The 21,363-nt window shown below is 35.1% G+C and overlaps 1 protein-coding gene across 3 annotated transcripts in view; it reads right to left on the reverse strand.

Moving 5' to 3' along the window:
• The window catches only part of LOC100726242 (protein FRA10AC1), a 45,338-nt gene that overhangs the window by 14,134 nt on the left and 9,841 nt on the right, over nucleotides 1-21,363 (reverse strand). For 2 of the 3 annotated variants that reach the window (XM_063239379.1, XM_063239378.1), the window contains exons 7-11: nucleotides 21,265-21,349; nucleotides 19,286-19,331; nucleotides 16,941-17,054; nucleotides 15,223-15,265; nucleotides 10,377-10,492 (exon numbers count right to left, since the gene is read on the reverse strand). In XM_063239379.1, the coding sequence (XP_063095449.1) occupies nucleotides 10,377-10,492; nucleotides 15,223-15,265; nucleotides 16,941-17,054; nucleotides 19,286-19,331; nucleotides 21,265-21,349 (404 nt within the window). The remainder of the gene's footprint in view (nucleotides 1-10,376; nucleotides 10,493-15,222; nucleotides 15,266-16,940; nucleotides 17,055-19,285; nucleotides 19,332-21,264; nucleotides 21,350-21,363) is intronic. The other variant, XM_063239380.1, reaches the window with a different exon arrangement.

A 21,363-nucleotide genomic window follows, 5' to 3' on the forward strand; every position in this document is an offset into this window, starting at 1 on the left:
GAAGGACATTCTAGAGAGACATAAAAAAAAAAAAAAAAAAGACCATGGTTTCAGGAAGAGTGGCAGAGGGGGCTCATTGTGCAGGGCAGACAATGGAATGAAGACGAAAAGCAGGCAACCAACGACAGGAAAATAGCACAGTAGAGATGAGGAGAGAAAGTTGGCCATAATCACTAATATAGGTGACCTCAATTCACCAATAAAAAGAAACACAGGCAGAGTGGATCAGGAGATACCGTCCATTAAGATGCTCTATACAAGAAATATATTTTACCTGCAAGAATGTTTATGGACTGAAAGTCAAAGATGAGAAAATAATGCTCTATGTGACAAGGAACCAGAAAAAAGTGTGGGTAGCTTGCCCATCAGCTGTAGACTGGTTAGAAAGCATTGACACTTTTATACAATGGAAAACGACTCAGCTATAAAGAAAGATAACCTTGAGGCTCTTGTAGGTAAATGGATACAACTTGAGATCATGCTCAGGGGTAAAAAGGTTCACAGACACACAGGTAAATAGTGGATTGTTTCCCTCGTATAAAAGCTAAAGGAGTTAGTGGGACCCAAAATGTACAATACATCCTGTTAAAGGGGAGAAATTGTCCAAAAAGAGAAGGCAGTGGCCACTGATAATCTATTATGATTTGAACCCCATATTGTTTTCATTGTTCTATTTAGTTTGGTTTTATTCTGTTTCAATTTGTTTAATTGATATATTCGATGGCATGGACAGCTATTTCAAAGATAACAAAATATATTACAGTAACCATTTTTTATTTCCTATTAGCTTGATGTGAAGCCTTGTATTGCTTTTTTTTTTAATTTTATTTAAGGAGAAAAAGAAAAAAAAAACAGAAAAAGGGTATAAGATATACAGAATTTCAAAAAAATAAACAGCAGGAAATCACTAGTTAATAGATTACATATTGTCATCTTAGAAATAGTTGTTCAAGTTACAAAATTAAAGCATATAAACTGGACATTCAAATAGTGAGATTGCAAACAGTTCTGTTCCATGATCCAACAAAAACTAAGTAATATGGTTATCTATCTTATATGCTTAAGGTATACATGCCGTTATATCCTTTAGAGCATTTTCTTTTCCTCTCTTTTTTACAATGACAATTACACATTTTGGGTTTTATTACTCCCACAGTTCTTATTACTTTTTTTTAAAAGAGAATAAAACCAAATATGACATAACAAAACAGGGTCAGTCAAATCAAAAAAATGGACATAATGTAAAAATAGAATACAAGGTGATCAACAATGGTTACCATAATGCCTCTTGCTATCTTAAAAAGAATTGCCTACATCATCAGTTATAATAAAATTGAACAAAACAGTAAACAACAAAACCAATAAAACCAAAACATTGGAGACATTAGAGGACTTCAAAAGAAGATAATAGTCAAGCCAGAACGGGCATCATAGTGAATCTTATTGTCTTCACAGTTGTTGCCTATACTCTCAGACTTGGTACTATCAAGCAAAACAATCAGTCAAAACACAATGGTGAGAGCAATACAGAGTTTCAAATCAAGTTAATAGGAAACCAAAGTGGGTTACTATAATATATCCTGCTATTTTTTATTTATTTTAACCTTAATTAAAAAAATAAGAATAAATAATAAAAAAAGGAGATTGAGATAAAAGAGGACATAACAACCAAACTACACAGGTCAAAACATAACCATTTAAGCAAAACAGTGTTTCACCACAAGATATCCAGACATAAAAGTAGTTACCATAGTGTCTCTTTCCTTGGAATCTTTGAGTATAACTTTGTATACTGTAGCATCAAACATATCAAGACAATGTAAAACTGTTCAAGAGAATGACAGTATTACAAGGTGTAGGGAGCCGAGTGACAGGCATTGCTGCCTCGATGCCTCTCTCTCCTATGGGCACTGCGTCTGCCTACATTAACCATAATCCTCTCCTGCTTACGTCACGTATACGGATGTGACAGTGATCCTGTTGTATTCATCTGTTTAACCTCTTCCTGTCCCAGCTCCCGCCCTTAGCCTATAAAAGGTGTGATCATTTTCTGAATAAACCGGAGGCTTGATTGGATTACATCAACTTGCCTTCATCTCTTTTGTCTCCCCTATGTCTTTTATTTAATCCCCGTTTCCCCTCCAGGAGTTCTGAACTTGTTGATCTGCAGGCTGGATCAACACGGTATTTAGAACCAACTAACAGAAAATGAACAATGGTTTCTGTATTATCTCCTTGTCTATAAAAGTTTTTGTTTATATTATCACATATAATAAAATCCAATAAGATACAACACGTTAAGACCGACGGAGACCGAAGAACAAAAGCTTGATGGGACTTCAAAACAAGATGATATCAAATCAGCACTACCTATTATGATGTCTTGTTTTCTCCAAAATAGCTATTCAGACCATCCAACCTTCTTTGCCTCATTTCTGCTGAGCTCTTTTTCTGTCATTAGTTGTCAGTTTGTCTTCTTCATTTCACTTTCTGCTCCATTCATTGTGGCCTCTCTGCCACTGTTTCTGGAATCTTGGTTTTTTTATCTTTTAGAATGTCCTTCAATATTCTCTGTAGAGGTGAATCCTGGAAGCACCTTGTTTCTCCATTAATTTCTAGGGACAGTTGTGCAGAATATATCAATCTTGGCTGGAGGTCATTGTCTTTCAAAGCTTGAATTATTTCGCCCCATGCTCTTCGTGATTTGACGGTTTGTGCCAAGAAGTCTGCTGTAATTCTGATGGGTGTTCCCTTGTAAGTGATCTGTTTCTTGTCTCTGACAGCTTTTAATATTCTGTTCTTATATCGGATTTCTGGAATTTAGATTATTATATGCCTAGGTGTAGTTCTGTTTGGGTTGTAGGTGGCTGGAGTCCTGTATGCCTCATAGATATGAGTATCTTTACCTTTTCCCATATTAGGGAAGTTCTCCTTGATTATTTCTGAGAATAGCCTTTGCAGTTCATTTGTTTGTATCCCTGCTTCTTCCTTTACATTCTTAATTCTTAAGTTATAGATCCTCTTAACATCTTCTAGCCTTTGTATTGATACTGCTTGATTCCTTGTTATTTTTAAGTTTTTCCTTTCATGCTCCCACATTATAAATCTGTCCTCCAGTTCAGATAATCTATCCTTAGTTTCTTTCAAACTGTTATGCCAGCTTTCAATAGAGTTTTTAGTTTCCTGGTAATCTCTTTGAACCTGCTTCATGTATTCTATGTTTTCTCTATTTTCTCCATCAAACAATTCTCCCTTTTTTTCTGTTCTTCCATTCCACCATCTGTTTTTTCTTGGGAGGTGCTTAGCATTTCTTTAACTATTCTACTTATATCTTGCTTTACTTGGTTAAATACTTCACTTTTGAACTCATCTATGAGGTCCCAGAGATATCGCTTTATGTCTATTGGTGCTGTGCCTGATATTTCTGTCCTCATTCTCCTTTGCATTTACCTTTCCTGGATCAGTGTTCTCAGGATTGGGGACTGAGGACCCTTTCTCATTGCTCCCTTTTCCCATACTTTTTGTTCCTTCCACACAAGCGTATATAGGAGGCCTAGTTTCTTTCTTTGTCAGTTACAGTTTGTATGAATCGCGCCGACTAGGTGTTCCCGCCCACTGCAGTGTACTAGGGAGACATAGACCTTGGCAGCCTATGCTGGGCCTACCTCTCCAGGTCAGTCAACCTGTTGAAAGCTTCACTGCATTAGGGTGCACTGCCAGGCACAGGGGACCTGGTTTGGGCTAGCCTATTGGGTCTTAGTCCATGGTGTCACCCAGGTCAAGCGCTCCCCACCAATCCCACTTGAGAGAGGAATATGTGACTTCAGTCACGGCAGTGTCCTGTTCCAGCTAGTCTGCCCGGTGCCAGAATATCCTCTGTTGGAGCCTCCTAGTCTATGGAAGGGTCCCTGTTCCTCTCACTCACCACAGGTTGATGCAGGGCTCCCCACCAGCTCTGTTCTCAATTCGGTTCACTGATTCCCACTCTCAGAGCTTTTACGTCTCTGTCCCTGCTGTGCCGATTCAGATGCAGCAGGAAATTTAAGCCGCGGTTTCCAGAGATGCGGGTTCCAGCTTCAGCACTGAGAGTTTAGCTGTTCCAGTCATAGCACCAGGATTGCATTTCTAGTTTGTTTCTCTTAGCTTAGTTCATTCCTGGGTTGGCAGGGTATATCTCCCCCAGCTTAGGGCTCCCCACCCCACACCATTCCTCAAATCTAAGCTGGTTATCTCAGAGAGCCACTGTAGCTGCTATCTATCTGCCATGTTCTCTCAGAAGTCCCCTTTCATTGTTTTGTTTTGACTGATTTTATTCTACTGTGTGTTGTTTGATTGTATCATGTCTGATGATATAGGCATCTACTTTGAAGACAATAAGATACATTATGATACCCACTATGGTTTTACTATTATCCTCTTTTGAAGTCCTATACTATTTCCATTGTTTTTTATTGGCTTTGTTCTGTACTGTTTTGTTCAATTTTATTATGCCTGATGATATGGGTAATTCTTTTGAAGATAACAAGAGCCATTATGGTAGCCATTGTAGATCTCCTTGAATTTTGTTTTAAGTCATGTACCATGTTCATCCTTTTGTTTTGATTGACTCTAGTCTGTTTTGTTTCATTTGGTTTTATTCTCTATAAAATAAAATAAAGTAAAATAAAATAACAAAGCAGTTTGGAAAGCTAATTCTGGCTCCCAGGGAATAGATCTGTTTTAGCAAACACAAAGGAAAGAGGGCTGGCGAACCCAGAATAAAAAAACAGACAAGCCCCCCAATAAAACTCATGATTACTGTAAAATGCAAATACAGTGTGGGATTTCAGTCTGAAAGTAATTCCCTCTGCATGAAAAGGTAGAGCTGGAGCAGAAATCCACTGCAGTACCTGGCATACTTGGGAGTGATTCTTCAGGAGCCATTTTAGGGAGGGGTTCAGTTTAAGACTGTGCTACTCCAAGAATCAGAAGCCACAGGTCAACTGTACTTTAAAGTTTCTGGGGTCGACCTACCAGTATCTGGGTGGGAGATGGACACAAGTAAGTCTTGGAGAATATATTGGCTAGACATAGATTCCCTGTGAAGTTTAAGCAGTGGTGAGCTCAGTTTAAGACATATTTTTTTGTCCTCTGTGGTAAAAGGTCAAGAGGTACATGTGGTTTTCTCTGGGGCTGGGCATTAGGTTCAGTAGACTACTTGACACTCTTACTCCAGCCCTACTGCCTATATCCAGCACCAAGCTCAGTGGCCTATTTGATTTCCCCATCTGCCAACACGACCAAGGATAAGTCTTGGCTCTGTTGGTTACCGTATCCCAGAGGCACCTCATAATTCCACAGGCTGTGAAGCTAGATGGAGAGAGCAGCAACAGAGAGGTTGCTGTAATAGAGAGCAAACAGTAAGAGCCCTAAGGAAGACATCCTATCAGCAGGAAAGTTGGGACAGGATTTAGTACACACACACACACACACACACACACACACACACACACACACACACCTTAGCTGTGATCCACTATCCTTCCCTTATAACCAGTGGATTCCACTATTACAGGTCTTGGAAAGAAACCATTCATCCAAACACACACTGCATTCACTTTTTTTGTTTGATTTGGGGCTTTTCTTTTCTTTTTTTCTTCTTTCTTTTGCTCTTTATTTTATTTTTTTCTTTATTACTTTTACCTAATTCTATGAACTCCTCTTTAGTTGAATTGCTTATCTCACTTTTCTTTCTTCCTCATCTTTCTTTTCTTTTTAAAATTTTACTTCTTTCATTTTTCCCGTTTTCTGTTCCTTTCATTATTATTATTATGACTAAGAATTATTAAATTTTTTTGATATTTAGTTGACTAAGAGCTGTTGAATTCTTTTCTAGTGATAGTATAGATTTGTTGTGCTCACTTTGGCAGCACATATACTACAACACTGATTTGTCTTTGTGTCCATATTGCTGCAGGTCTCTTTCCTATTGTAGCTTTTATTGGTTCTTATGGTATGTCTATACCTTAAGAGTTCTTTGCTATTGCATAGAAATATGAACTATGGTGGCATAGTTGCTGCTGTTAACTGTTTTGCTGTATGCTAACATTCAGTCAGTCTCTGTATCATCATCATTACTGTGGTTCCTTTTCTCCTTTCTGGGCGGGGCTTGTGACCAAGCCTCCAGAAGGCTGGCCACTAACAGACCCTCAGAGATTATACTTGTGTACGTTGAAGAGGGGTATGAACGCCAAAACATAACTGAACAGGAGAATACATCACAGAAAGACAAACTCTAGCTAAAGAGATAATTATAGACACGGTATTTCTAATTGATCTTTAACCTTTAGTACAAAAACAATAGAAACATGAGAAATCAAGGATAATGAGATACTGCTGAAAACTCCTCAGCCCCTCAAAAGCTAACCTCCTAAATCCTGAAGTGGAGGAAGTTACAGACAGAGAAATAAAAAACCAATTAGTCCCCATATTTGAAGAGCTCAAAGAAAAAACAGTTCAGCAATTTCATAAGATGTTTCATAAGTTTTAAGAGGTTTTATTAAACAGGTAAATGATTTTACTAATAAACTGACAAACTTAAAGAACAAACTAATTCAGTTAAGACAATATGAAACAAGAACAACTAGTTATAAAAATTACAAAAAGAAAGCAAGTAGAAATATAAGAAACAAAAAACTCAATACAAAGCACGTTTAGATTCAACCAATATGAGGTCACGGTGTCAGAAGCTGAAGACAAGGTGGGTGATTGTATCCAAAATTCAGTGATACACAAAAACTGACAAAACACTATTCAAGCTGGATCCAAATGTTAGGTGACTCAAAAAAAAAAAAAAAAATCAGAACTATAGAAATAAAAGAAAAACCAGAAGACAATCAAAAAGTGTAAAAATTTTATTGAAATCATAGCAACCAATTCCTAAAACAAGAATTTAATATTCAAATATAAGAGGCATACACAACTCCAAATAGCCATGAACAGAAAAAATACTTCTCCAAGTATATCATAATCAAAATTCCAAAAATTCAACAAAAGGAGACAACATTAAAAGCTATTAAGAAAACAAGCAAGTAACTTGTAAAGGCAAGCCTCTAAGAAATAAAAGCACAAACTTAAAGGCCAATTTAGAACAAAAGTTTTCAAGCCACAAAACAACTGCCAATGCAGACTTCCATATCCTGCAAAACTGGCCTTCAAATTTGATGCGGAAGTAAAGACTTTGCATGAAAAATAAATTCTAATGAAATACATGACCACTAAATCAGCACTGCAGAAAATACTCAAGGAACCCCAGACCAACATCCAAGAGCTCAAAAGAAAGTTAAGTACATGTCAATGGGAAAGTAAACAAAAGAAAATTATCAAAGGAATCAGCACTGGAAAAATAATGCAGTACACACCTTACAGTAATAACACCCAATGCCAATAACCTTAACTCCCCAATCAAAAGACAGACTGGCTGAGTGGATCAAAAAAAATTGCAACCATATGTTGCATACAGGAGACATGCCTCATCTAAAAGGAAGCTTATACACTAAAGGTGAAAGAATAGAAAATTATACTCTATGCAAATGAAGCCTGAAAGTAAGCTGAAATAGCTATCTTATTTTTAGACACACCAGATTTCAAGCAGAAACTGGTCAGAAGAGATAAAAATGGGCACTACATTCTGGTAAAGATAACAGTTTAACAGGAAGAGGTAACAATTATAAATATCTATGCACTAAATGTTTGCACAACCCAAACTACTGGACATAAAAGGACAGATACATCAGTTGTGGTGGTCTATTTCCAAGAGTTTAAGGCCAGCCTCAGCTACATCGTGAATATAAGGCCAGGCCAGCCTGAACTACATAGTGAGCCCTTGTCTCAAAAAAAAAAACAAAGGCAGACATCAGTACAATCATAGCAGGGGACTCCAACACCCCACTTTCACAATTAGATCAACCAGACAAAAATTAACAAATATTAGAGCTAAACCATACCACTGAACAAAGTGACAATAGATAATATATTACTGAATAATCAATGGATCACAGAAGTCAGGGAAGAAATAAAAAAGTTTCTAGAATCAAATTGACCAAGGAAGCACACATGCCAAAACCTACAGGATACAATGAAAGCAGTTCTAAAAGGGATGTGTATAGCTGTGAATGCACACATTAAAAGAATCGAGCAACGCCAAATAAATAACCTAATAATGCATCTCAAGGTCCTAGGTCAAGCCAGGTGTGGTGGCACACATCTTTCATTCTAGCACTCAGGTGGGCTGATACAGAGAAGATCACTACAAGTTCGAGGTCAGCCTAGGCTACAAAGTGAGTTCAAGGCCACCCTGAACTGCATAGTGAAGCTCTGCCTCAAAAGACAGGGGGAAAAAAAAAGATCCTAGGGCAGCAGTGGCAAAGCTATGGTATGTGTTACTGTGTTTTTCTTTTAAGATGAAAGATGTTAACATGAGTTGGTTTTTCTAAACTAAAATCTCAGAATTCAGATTTAATTGCAGTGTTCACACTTTGTGATAAACAAGTGGATTTGGGGAAGCAGTTTGTGGCACTCATCTCTCATCTCAAAGGGTTCACCATCACCTTCCTAGAATAATAAGCGAATTCAAATCTGAAATTAACAGAAGGAAAAACAAAGCTCAGAGTAGAAACTAATGAAATGGAGACTTAAAAAACAATACAAAGATCAATGAATCAAAAGAGTTAGTTCTTTAAAAGGATGAGTAACAGTTATAAATCTTTAGATAGACATATTAAAGAAGAAAGAAAAAAATCCTATCAATTCAATTAGTAATTTTTAAAAAAATGGAAATCATACCAAAATCCAGAGGGTCATAAAAAAAACTACTTTGAAAATTATACTCAATAAATTGGGTAACTTAGAAGAAATGCAAAAATTCCTAGATATATATGAATTACCAAAAGTAAACCAAGATGCTCTAAGAACTCTAAATCCAATGAATAAACTGAGTTAAGAGGCAACAAAATGGAAACAGTAATAAAATTAACAAGAAAAAGCCCACAAACTGGATTCACCACTGAATTCTAGCAGAACTTCAGGGAAGACCTGGTACCAACCCTCCTCAAATTCGTCAATAAAACTGAAAGGGAAAGCATAGTATCAAACTTATTCCTGGAAGCTAGCATTATCCTGATTCCAAAACTAGACAAGGAAAGAAAAATAAAAGGCTAATCTCTTTAATGAACCCAGATGCAAAAATATCCCAGATATTGGCAAACAAAATACAAGAAATCATTAAAAAGATCACAAATCATAAACTTAAATTGACTTTACACAAAGGATATGAACCAATTGCTCACAATGAATGTATTCATTATATATCACAAATGTTTTTAAACATTACATGAAAAAAGAAAATGAGGTTTAGAGAGACCAAAGATTGCTAGGCAAAAAGTAAGCAGCTGACTGGCAGATTTGAATTTGATAATTATTAACTAAGTATACATGTGCAAAAACATGCTAAGTTCTAAGGACTCAGCTTTACATCAGTGTCTTATTCAAAAAACTTATAAACTAATGGAAAAAAAATCCACACAGATCATTTTAATGCAAATCGTAGCACTGTAATTTTATACTTTCTTATGGCCATAAAACTTTTAGTATTCAAAGTGCCTTTCACATTCTTTTTTTAAATTTTACTTTATTTTTTTATTTTGAAGGAAATAAAACAGTAAAACACAACAAAACAAAACAGAACAATATTGGATTTCAAAAACAAGACAGAAGGAAATCCTCCACATGCAATATTGCATTATCCTCTAAACAGATGCTCAGACTACTAGCTTTAGGCCTGCAAAGTCCATCAATTAATACAAGCATTAAGTTGTTTTTGTACCCTAGTTGTTATCATCCTAGCCTGTGTTTCTCCAAATCAGCTAGTTGCCTACAAGGCGGGGGTGGCGGTGGGGGTAAGGACTCTTGTCTCCCAGCCTGTGTGCCAGCTGGCTCACAAGAAGGGTGGGCTGATTTCTTAGTTCTCTTCCCAGCCTACAAGCATCACCTTTCTCATTATTTGATTCTCCAAAATATGCTAGACTGGCACAAAGGCCAAGTATTCATATTACTCCAAAATACATAGTGCTTTGTCTAGGGTAACAAGTCTTAGGTAAAGCTAGGAAATATAACACTGTTCATAATATTATACAATATGCTATCTGCCAAAAATGAACCAACACCAACCCTGTTATTAAAACTCCTGCAAATCCCTTATAGATTCATATCTAAATTCTCAACCACATCTAAAACAAAATCCTAAATGCATTCAGCAATTGAATTCTTCACATGAGACATGGCAGATTATAATTTATATTCAGAAATATAAGTAGATACTGTATCTTAATATTCTTTACCTTTATCTTTCTTCTTGGAAGTTTCTTCAGGAGACAATCTGGATTTTCTATGTGATGACTCTTCACAGCCTTTTTTGGTTTTGGCCTTTCTTTTGCCAGACTTGATTTCTTTTCTCCTTTACATTAAGCAATATGAAATTAAGGTTAATCTTTTCAACTGACCTTACAAAAAATAAAAACTAGGGAACAAAGTGTATCAGTTAAAGCATTTTTTAAAAAATGTAACTTACATTATAAGGGACCGTAAATGACTGTAAATATTTTAAGTTAATATATTAAGACAATTTTGGAATATAATAAAGCCTAAACTATAAAAGAAAGAATTTTTACAAGTTCCAAATATGCCTCTAGTAAATATAAATCAGCTTTAATTAATCTTTTCTATGTTCTATCATTTAGCCATTTAAAAAAAATTAACAAATTTCATTTCTCATCACATAATTCATATTCATATACACAGGGGAAAAAAACATAAACAGTAAGAAACCACTAAACCACTAGTATATAGGAAACTCCTAAAATACAGGAACACAATCAAAGTATAAAGGAATGAAGATGAAAGGTGTTTGGTAACCCCTTAAGCCAATTTCAGACTCCCTATAATTTATCCTCTGACTGCTGTAGTTTCATCTCTTCTTGGCCAGTGTCATAAGCCAGTCAGTATCATGGTTGGTAAGCAACTGACTTTAGGAAATGATGATACTGGGACTCATGAGGATAAAAAGATGATAGGTTTAGTTAAAAAAAATTGACAGAACTTCTAATTCAAGATAACTATACCAAATGTTTTAATATATTTGCAACAATAACCATTTTTTTCTCTTGCATCAAAGTCATTTCAATTTGGAAATAAGGCTCAATATTAAGGTCAAAGAAATTTCTAGTTTCTTTTAGTGTCACTGATAAAAAAGAAAAATGAAGGTTTAAGCTATTCAAGTAATCTGAAAAAATTCTGCTAATTTTAAGATCAATCAATCTGTCTATCTACCTACCTACCTGCCTACCTATCTACTTAACTAGTTACCTGCACTGTACCACTCAGTTACACTCCAAGCCCCTTCTTAAATCTTCTGAGATAGGGTCTTGCTAAGTTGCCCAAATTACCTTGATTTTCACAGTCCTCTTGAATGGACTAGCAGGCATGCATCATCATGCCCAAAACTGATTTTAAAATGTTTATCAACACATACAATCTCACTGTTAGACTACCAATTGTTACTTGGGAAACTTGACAAGAATAATAATGGCAAGTCATACAAATTCTGTCTAATTATTAGTAATGCCAAGGGATTAAAATTTATCATATGCCAAGTACTTTACATACTTTAATTTCCTCTCCACTACTCCTTTAGTATCCCTAGCTTTACAGATGATAAAACTGGGTCTTAGAGAGGTTAAGCGGCTTGCCCAACAAGCAGCCTTCTAAATGGAGGTAAGAAGAATACTCGTCTAATTTCAAACCAATTACTGCATATGTGTTATAAGATAAAGGCCATGGTACTCTCACCCACTCAAAATGGCAGATATAGCAGAGTTCATTCAACATGAGCCTAATTTTAACATTTGAAATGAGAATCAGTTTCTGCAACAGTGATAAACTCTAGATAAAAATACCATTTAAATGAGTCACAAGAATCACTTTGAAGCCTACTTTACAACATAGTTTCTAAGAATATTACCATGTTGGCTCCAAACTAAAAATTCTAACATATATCTACCATCATAGGCCTTTGCATTTAAAATTGCACAAGGCAACACCATCCTTAACTTGAAATTATACTACAAAGCTCCTGTAATGAAACTGGCATGGTACTGTCAAAAAAACCCAACCAAACAAACAAAAAAACAGACCTGAGGATCAAGGATACAGACTACAAGATGCAGAAACAATTCCAAACACACTCAGCCACCTTATGTTTGGCAAAGGAGCCGAATACTTTTGCTGGGATAAGGATGGCCTCTTTAAAAAATTGGTGCTTTCCATGTAACAAAGACTAAAACTAGTTACATATCTCTCACTGCGCACTGAACTAAAACTCAAATGAACCAAAGATCTACATATTCAAACAGAAACACTAAATCTACTGAAAGATAGAATAGGTACAACTCTTGAAGATACTGGTGTAGGCAAAGATTTAATGAACAAAACCTCAATGATACAGGAAATATCACAAAGAATCAACAACTGGGATTTAAACGTATTAAAAACTTTTGCATAAGAAAACCCCCAAGAGAATGAAGAGACAACTCACAGTGTGGGAAAAAAAAATTTCCAGTTGTTTCTCAGGTAAAGAGCTACTATCTAGATTATATAAAGAACTCAAAAAGCCAGGCGTGGTGGCACATGACTGTAATATCAGCACTCAGGAGGCTGAGGCAGAAGGATCGTTATAAGTTCGAGACCAGCCTACCCTATAAAGTAAGCTCAAGACCAGCCTGAACTGTACAGTGACAGTGAGCCAAAAATAAATAAATAAATAAAATCTCAAAGAAATCAGACCCCTCAAATTTAAAGACATGATTCAGAAATAGGTATCTGAAATGGATAGACTCTTCTCAGATAAAGAAGTACAAATGGCAAATAAATATATGAAAAAATATTCAACATTACTGGTCATTCAAGAGATGCAAATTAAAACAACACTGACACGCCATCTCACTCCAGAAAGCATGGCTATTATCAAGAAATAACCAATAACAAACAATGGCAGGGCTACAGGGAAAAAGGAACTCCGCTCTATTGTTGGTGGGAGTGTAGACTGGTACAACTGCAATGGCAAGCAGAAACCCAAAACAACACCCACAATTTGGAAGCAGATATATTTGTGTCAAAAGATACTAATCAGGATCATTCCCAGAATATCATACCCTGATTTCTGAAGGCCTGGGCTTTTATATATGCACAAAGGAGGTACAAAGGTGACCCACTATAGACTGGCAGTACTTTTGATTAGCTAGCAGAGTGAGATCATCAGTTACAAAGGAAGATTAATGATTATGAGTTCATAAAGCTTTGTACATGAAGAGAGAAAGGGTTTAAAGGGAGGGGAAGGGAAGGAGAAAAAAAATTAAGGTCGATAACGTACAGGTACAAATTCCATTTGATGAACGTTATCACTGTATATTGCTAACACGTACTGATAGTTTTTAAAAAATATTAAAATAAAATTGCTCTTCTAGAACACAGCATGGTAAATTCCCATTTCCCTCTTTTATGTAGTCACACAATAATGCTTACTTTTCTATACAATCAACAATTCAAGCAACAACTACCTGTCTACATTAAGAAACTTAGTGTAGGTAAATGACTATCCCCAACATTAATAAACAATGGTATTTTAGACTTTTGGGAAGATGGTGGAGTGATGAACAGCAGAGAAAGAGCCTCTCCAAGATTTGGTGTGCAGACACAGGAATATAGCAACATGAAGGAGGAAAAAAGGAGGGTAATGGGTCCCCTGGAACCGGGAAAGATCTAAAATGAGACCTGAAAGCCATGGAGAGAAATAATCCAGGAATCCAGCAAAAATAAGAAAACCAGGCCCCTTGCTGCAGGCAAGGAGAAAAAAACCACACCCCACGGTGAGCCCTACCCCAAACAAATTCAACAGGCACAAGACACAAAAGAAATTGGAAGTCACCATCTGAAATTTCTGCAATGATAGCAACTGAAGTAAAGAAATACTTAGTACTTATATGGCTTAATTCTGCACGGCTATACCTCACCCAGAACAAGTCCAGGAGACAGAAACAGAAGTTAGAAGCCACACACCTGAAATTTCTGAAATAATAGCAACTGAAGTAAAGAAACAACTTAGGGCTTATACTGTTTAACTACATGCCTGTACCTAGCAGTCTGAGCATCTATCTGTAGGATAACAATGTGCAAAACAGTAATTATTACTGATTTCCCACAGTCTTGTTTTTGAAATCCAAGAGTGTTTTCATTATTTTGCTTTGTTTCGTTTTGTTGCTTTGCTTGGTTTTATTCTCTTTAAAAAATAAGTAAGGTCAGGCATTGTGGTGCAAGCCTGTGGTCCCAGCATTTGAGAGGCTGAGGCAGGGGTATCACCATGAGCTCAGGCCAGCCTGGGCTACAAAGTGAGTTTAAGGCCACCCTGAACTATATTATGAGACCTTGTCTCAAACAAAACAAAACTTCAAAACAAGAATTTCAATAAAAGAGGAAATATTTAGAATAATCAAAGAAACTTTTTTGTTTTAAAGTATAGAAAGAGTAAAGTACATGATTAAAAGATCCACTGAAGAAACGTCCTTGAGACGGTGGATCGCCATGAGTTGGAGGCCAGCCTGGGCTACACAGTGAGATCCTGCCTCAAAAAATAAAAAAAAAAAAAAAAAAAAAGTCCTAAACTTTCACCATAGGAGACAAAGTGCTCCTAGCTGAATCCAACTAGATTCTGATCCCAATTTATCCTTATGAATAATGACTCCTGAGGACAGATTCACAGTTTTTATTTTTATCTACATTAGGATAATTGTTGGTTGATTCCACTTGATTTCTTAATTGTGGAGTTTAGGCAAACTTCTGTTAAGAGTAAAAAAGAGCTGGATAATAAATTATTCATGGAGTAACAATGATGCTTTTTGCTTTTTCTTTTGAGACAGGGTATCAATATGTGGCTCAGGCATCCCTTGGGTTCCCTGTATAGCCCAGGTTGGCACTGAATTTAATACAATCCTGCCTTAGTCTTCTGAGGGCTGGGGTTATAGATGTAAACCCACACATCCAGTTGCAATGTTGTTACTCTTAACATTAAAAGAAGACAAAAAAAGGAGGAGGAAAAAATGATATTTAAAAATAAATGAATAAAGATATTCTTACCTGTGGTGAAAATTTAATTTAAAGGAACATTCTTGGCATAACCCTAAAAAGAAAAAAAAAGATACCACTAAATTGCTGAATTTAAATACCTATGTTGCAACTGTACTTCTAATATCATAAATCTTTATTTTCTATGTGTTTCCTTACTACAAGGAAAAAACTATCACAGCAAGTTCAAAGGCAGTCTGAACTATAGAGTAAGACTGTCTCAAAAAACAACAAAAAAGGTCATGTATACTACATACATAATAAAAATGATGACAGAATGCTTAAGGAATCAAAAATATTTTAATATGACATCATTTTTAAAACGGTGTTGTCGGGCAGGTGTGTAGTGGTGCATGTTGGTAATCCCAGCACTTGGGTTTGAGGCAGGAGGTCTCAACAAATTCAAGGGCAGCCTGCGTTACAAAGAGTTTAAAGAGTTTAAAGCTAGTTAAAGAGTTTAAAGCTAGCCTGAGCTACGTAGCAAAATCCTGTCTAAACAACAAATGGTGCTGTCAACTTAACTGTGGTCTATTTAATGTGAACATCAGTATGGCAAATTAAAGATGTCTAACACCATGTAACAATATTATATAAAGTAATAATTTGGGTACAGTCATTTCTTCTGAATTGCCCTGAGAGCTCTCAAAAGGACAGAAAATTGTTGTCTCGTCTTCTGCTCTAATTTGTCCACATTGTTCACTAATAAGCATCTCCAGCAGAATTCAGGACCAGTCTGTGTTGACGTCATGGGGGTAAACTGGAGACTCCATAAGGGCTGGGTAGAAAACTCTGAAAGCCACATTTACTTGGGACCCAGAGTACACTAAAGACCATTTACACAGGAGGAATAAGAACAGCTGACAAGTAAAGACTAATTTTTAAAAATATGACAAAAGGACAGATTCTATGGATTCATACTATTTTGCTATGTTTCATATTCTTGTGTATGAAGGTATGGTCAACTATTTCGAAGAAAACAAGAGACATTACGGTAGCCACTGTTGATGTCTGGTTGTCTCGCTGTGAAATGCTGTGTTGCTTGCACTGTTCTCTTCTGATTTGCTTTGTTTCAGTTTCTTCAAAAAATTTTTTTAAAAAAGACAGATTCTACAGCATGCATAGTAAAACAAACTGATACATTATGGAGTACTATCCATCAGTTGTTAAGACAGACACTGAAAACAGTTATAATTTCCTAAAAGGTGTCCTTACTGACTTCCAAAGAGAGTAGATTTATTTATTATCCATACTCCAACATTATGGCTAGAAAGTTAGGCAATAATACACTGCTTTTTGTAATACTCTGACTCTTAGGTATACAGCTTAGTAACATACTCAAGTTAATGGAAAAAAATTTTCACTCTCCAATTACCAGTTTGCATTTAACATTATAATTCTGTTGTCAAAATAACACTATAATGCTAAGAATATAAAAACTTCAAAAATCTCTGAGTGTAGAAAGCTGTAAGTACACTACCAGGAAGATATACTGACATTTTTTTATATTGAGTTCTAAATGTTTCATGTATTTTCAATTCTAAATTAAAGATAAAGTTGGAAGAAATCAAAAATTATTTTATTTTTATTTCTTTTTTAGACAGGATCTCTGGTTTTGAACTCACTTTGTAGCCCAGCCTGGCCTTAAACCTTGCAGTAATCCTCCTGCCTCAGCCTCCTGAGTGCTGGGATTAATGAAGAAATCAATCTTATGCCCTTTAAAGTCAACTTACTTAATTTAACAAGTGCATTTCTCTTTTCACCATGCTCAATATAACCAAAATTAACTTCCCAACTCTTTAAGCCTTCTTTTGTATCACAACATTTGTTTCCACAAAAAAACTGACCTGCAAGAAGGAGAGGGATATTAACTATTATAATTGACAGTATTTATCAATATAACCTATTATTATCTCTAAATTTTTTTAAAATATGTAAAATATTGGCTATATAAAGTCAATAGTATTAAAAAGTAACTGATTACAGCAATTATAGAATGTTCAATAAATATGTATATAAATACCAAAGCAAAGAGCTGAAAATTACCAAAAAAGTCTGTCATAATTCTTAATTGGTACATTCACTATTTATATTTAGATACAGTTTTAGTGACTCCTTACTAAGAAATTTTATACTTTAGAAAGTGAGAGTATTGAGTGTATGCACTAAAACCCTGAAATAAGAAAGTATTTTCCAAAGTACATGCACATTAGGTGAATCCTTTCAATATTTAATTGTAATATTAAAATTAATATTTTTAAGTATTAACATAATGGCATTTATTTAAAAGTACTAGTATAAAGGAGCACCAGAATACAAAAATTTGAATACTTCGATAAAATATCAATAAATAATCAAACTTGATACTCTTAAATTTCAGAATTGCTTGTTTCAGAATTGGCTTTTTTTTTTGCACCTGGGGATCAAACTCATGACCTTGCGCTTGCCAGGCAGGTGCTTGTGCCACTGAGCTAAATCTCTGGCCTTGTTTCTAGTATTAACATGACATCACATCATGTCCACTATATATTAAAACCTCCAACAAAAGGACTGACTGATAATCCAAGAAGGGAAAAAAGAAGAAACCATTCAATAATTACTTAGCTTGACAGAAAAAGTCAACATCAAACTTCTACTTGCACAAACAAAAACCCAATAACTTACATCATAATTATTTGCACCAATAGGAGCAAATCTGATGCCAGTTAATGCCTTTTTATAAAATGTAAGAAATTAGCAAAATGTATTTAGAATATTATCATCCAAACTGCCTATTTCTAAGTCAGTATCTTTTTACTTATGACAAATGAATACTCCATTAAATCTACTCCTTTGGAATTGGCTGCAAAACACAAACAAGTTGTAGTCAATGAAATGGCAGCAGCCTTCTTCTTCCCCTCCAGAGGATCCTTTGTTCAGTTACAGGAATCTGGAGAATGCCCAGATTTCGGAAAAGGTTCCACTCTGCATCTGCCTGAAAATCCCATTCAACAGAAGTACAAAATTTTAAAATTGTGAGACATTTCAGGATCTCTCATTATTATATGTAAAAACACAAACTAAACCATAATCCTAAGAAAAGCTAAAAATGGCTTTAAGTGTGTTCTTTTTCCTTCTCTAAAGTGCCTTCAGGGTTGAGCTTTTATTATTAACAGAAAAAAATACTACAGCGGCTTAACTTTGTTCTTCAGTTTGCATATCTAATTTTACATCTGACATAAAGAACATCCAGTTTATGGAAGATGTCTGCTACCATAAATGTTTAATCATTTAAAAATGTAATCTTTATTCTCAGTTTAATTTAGATTTTAAAGCTTAAAATTATTCCTAAATGCCACTATGTGGTATTCAAAAATATTACACTCACGATGTAACTATTTTATAAAGAATTAATTTGATGGAACAGATGGTAGAGCAGCAGGGTTTTCAGAAAAACTTTAAGACTAGATTACAACAATGCATAGACAAAGTACGTACTGACTGCCAACCAAATACAAGTCTCTGCTATTGGACTAAACATATGGGCTCAATCTCAGATATTCCCTAAAATGAGAACCAGCCTGAAACAAAAATTCTATTAAATTTGAAGCAATATTATATTTTTAAAATATGAATTTTGCTCAAATACAGTAATGCAAATTTATTATTCTAAAAAGTACTAAAGAAAATGAAAGAATCAAGAATTCTTTTCTTTCTTATTTTTAAACATCCCAGTTAGTAGACACTGAATTCAGTTCCTTTACACCAAGCTACATTCCCAACAATTATGGTCTAAGTCACTAAATTGCCCAAACTGGACTTGAGCTTGTGATATTTTTGTGTCATGTCAGCCTCTTGGAATTTTGGGCTTACCAGGAAGTCCCACATTCCTGGATAAATCTTTAAACATTTTCTACATACCCTCTACTGAATGTTCTAAAAGCAATACTCTAGAGGTAATAATCATTAAAGTACTGTATTTTGAACTTTGCTACTTTGTTGTATATGGGAGGAATAATCTTAGCCAATGTCTTTGATTCAATATTATAACAAAATAAGCTCCATCCTATGTAGAAGCAAAATTTTAATAAAGAATTACCTTTTCCTGAAATTACTTCTTTTTCTATTCGCCACCTAAATCCAAACTAAGAAGAAAAAGTTCTTGTCAAAGTACATTTAAACTTTTTGTTTTGTTTTTTGAGACAAAGTCTTGCTATATTGTTTAGGCTGGCCTTGAGCTCATTATCCCAGTATCCCAGGTTGGCCTTGACATTGTGGTGATCTTCCTGTCTCAGCCTCCTGAGGTGCTGGTATTACAGGCATATACCACCACAACCAACATAAAACATTAAATTTAAATGATACATAAATTTAAGCATGCTGTCAATCATAATGACCTTTACTATCCTTAAAAAAACTTAATTCTCATCATGATAGCACTTTTCTCTTATTAGAGCATTACAGATACTTGAAAATATATTTGAATAATTACCAATCTAGCTATTAAGAACAGCCTTCTTCCATTTTTAAAATGTCCTAAAAGTTACAAAGGTCAGGTCACAAGGTATCTCCTTCAAAAACTAATATATCCTGTTTGACAGTACTGACAAGAAAAAGAGATTATGATACAGCAAAGAGCCAATATGTTATAATGAAAAGAAGTACAACACTTAAAGTCGGATTGTGTAGGTTGTTTTAGTTCCACCACTTAAAGCTGTATAACACTAGGCAAGTTACTCAATCTCTTTATTTCTTGGTTTCATATCTGTAAAACAGAAATATGAGTACCTACTTCTTTGGATGAAGAGGTTTAAAAGTGATAATGAAGCATTCAGAATAGAGACTAGCACACTGTAGTTTTAAGTTTAACAAACAGTGGTACAGAGGCCTGTTTCCTGTTTTTTTAAGTAAAGGTTTATAGTAACAACCACATCCATTCATTTATGTGTATATACCTCTATGACAGTAGAGTAGGTGTTTTTAATGCAAAAATTCAAATATTTAAATTTTATTTACGTATTTTTTCCCCCTCAGCTAATTATAGATTTTTCTGAAGGGCAATCACCATGTATGAATCCACAGTATCCAGTACAGATTTAATAAACATTAAAGAACAAACCATAAATGAGAAGGGCTGAAAAAGTTCTATTCCATACCCTTATAAAGCCAATACTTTACACTTAATTTACAAAATAGTAATCTCAAGTAACTCCCAACTATTGTGGTGCTTTCTGGATTAGATGTGGTAACTAGTTGGCACAGCGATGAAAACTGTCTACTAGAGTGCACAAGCAGCTGAGACTTTTCAGGATAGCAAGTGCATGAGTTTGTAAACAGTTACACAATCATGAATATTACTATTGTGTCTAAGAAACTGAGGAGCAACATGCATATTAAAAGCCCTACAAAGAAAATTATACCAACCCTGGTTCTAAGGAGATTAAACTATTTACATGAAAAAGAAACCCTATGACATAAATTTAAGATAGGTTGCCTTTCTTACTATACTACAAATATAAACTACCCATAACATACATTATTTATGCAACACTCCCTCCTCTCACCTTTCCAACTCAGACTGTTTATTCTTAGGTGATCTTCTTAGCTAAAAATCTGAAGTTTGAGCTAGAGATAAAAATAACTTTAATATTAACTAAAATAAGACAAAGTGGAAATGGAAATCTGCCATTACTAATTAGTACTGGTTGAAAAGTTAATATTATTAGAATACAGTCAGGTAACATGTGCATCTGCCTCTTAAATGTATTAAAAGTTTCTGTCAATTTCAAACATCATCTGTGAAACAAGAATCTAGAGCTCTAGACCTCAGTCAGGGCAAACAGGACCCAGCAGCCACTTACGTTCAAATTTAGACTTTTTATGCCTTAGCTCACATAGAAAACACCCTTGGCCTTTAAAATTCCATGGCTGCACAGGTTAAATGGTCAAAATGATACTTTATAGGTGTAGGACAACTTAGCCTAGTACTACTATCTTTAAAAGGACAATGTGGGTCACAACAATAAAAATACTGTATGTGAATAAAAGTTTTCTTCTATAAATATTTAGTGGGCATACCTTATTTTCTTTGTATCTACTGAGATCTGCTATGCAATATTCCTTGAACAATTTATCATAGTATTTCTTTGCAAGTCTTTTCTCCCTAGATCCATAAAA

This window comes from Cavia porcellus, unplaced genomic scaffold, assembly GCF_034190915.1.
Source record: "Cavia porcellus strain 051 isolate PalLab524CR breed Dunkin Hartley unplaced genomic scaffold, mCavPor4.1 scaffold_28, whole genome shotgun sequence".
Lineage (NCBI taxonomy): Eukaryota > Metazoa > Chordata > Mammalia > Rodentia > Caviidae > Cavia > Cavia porcellus.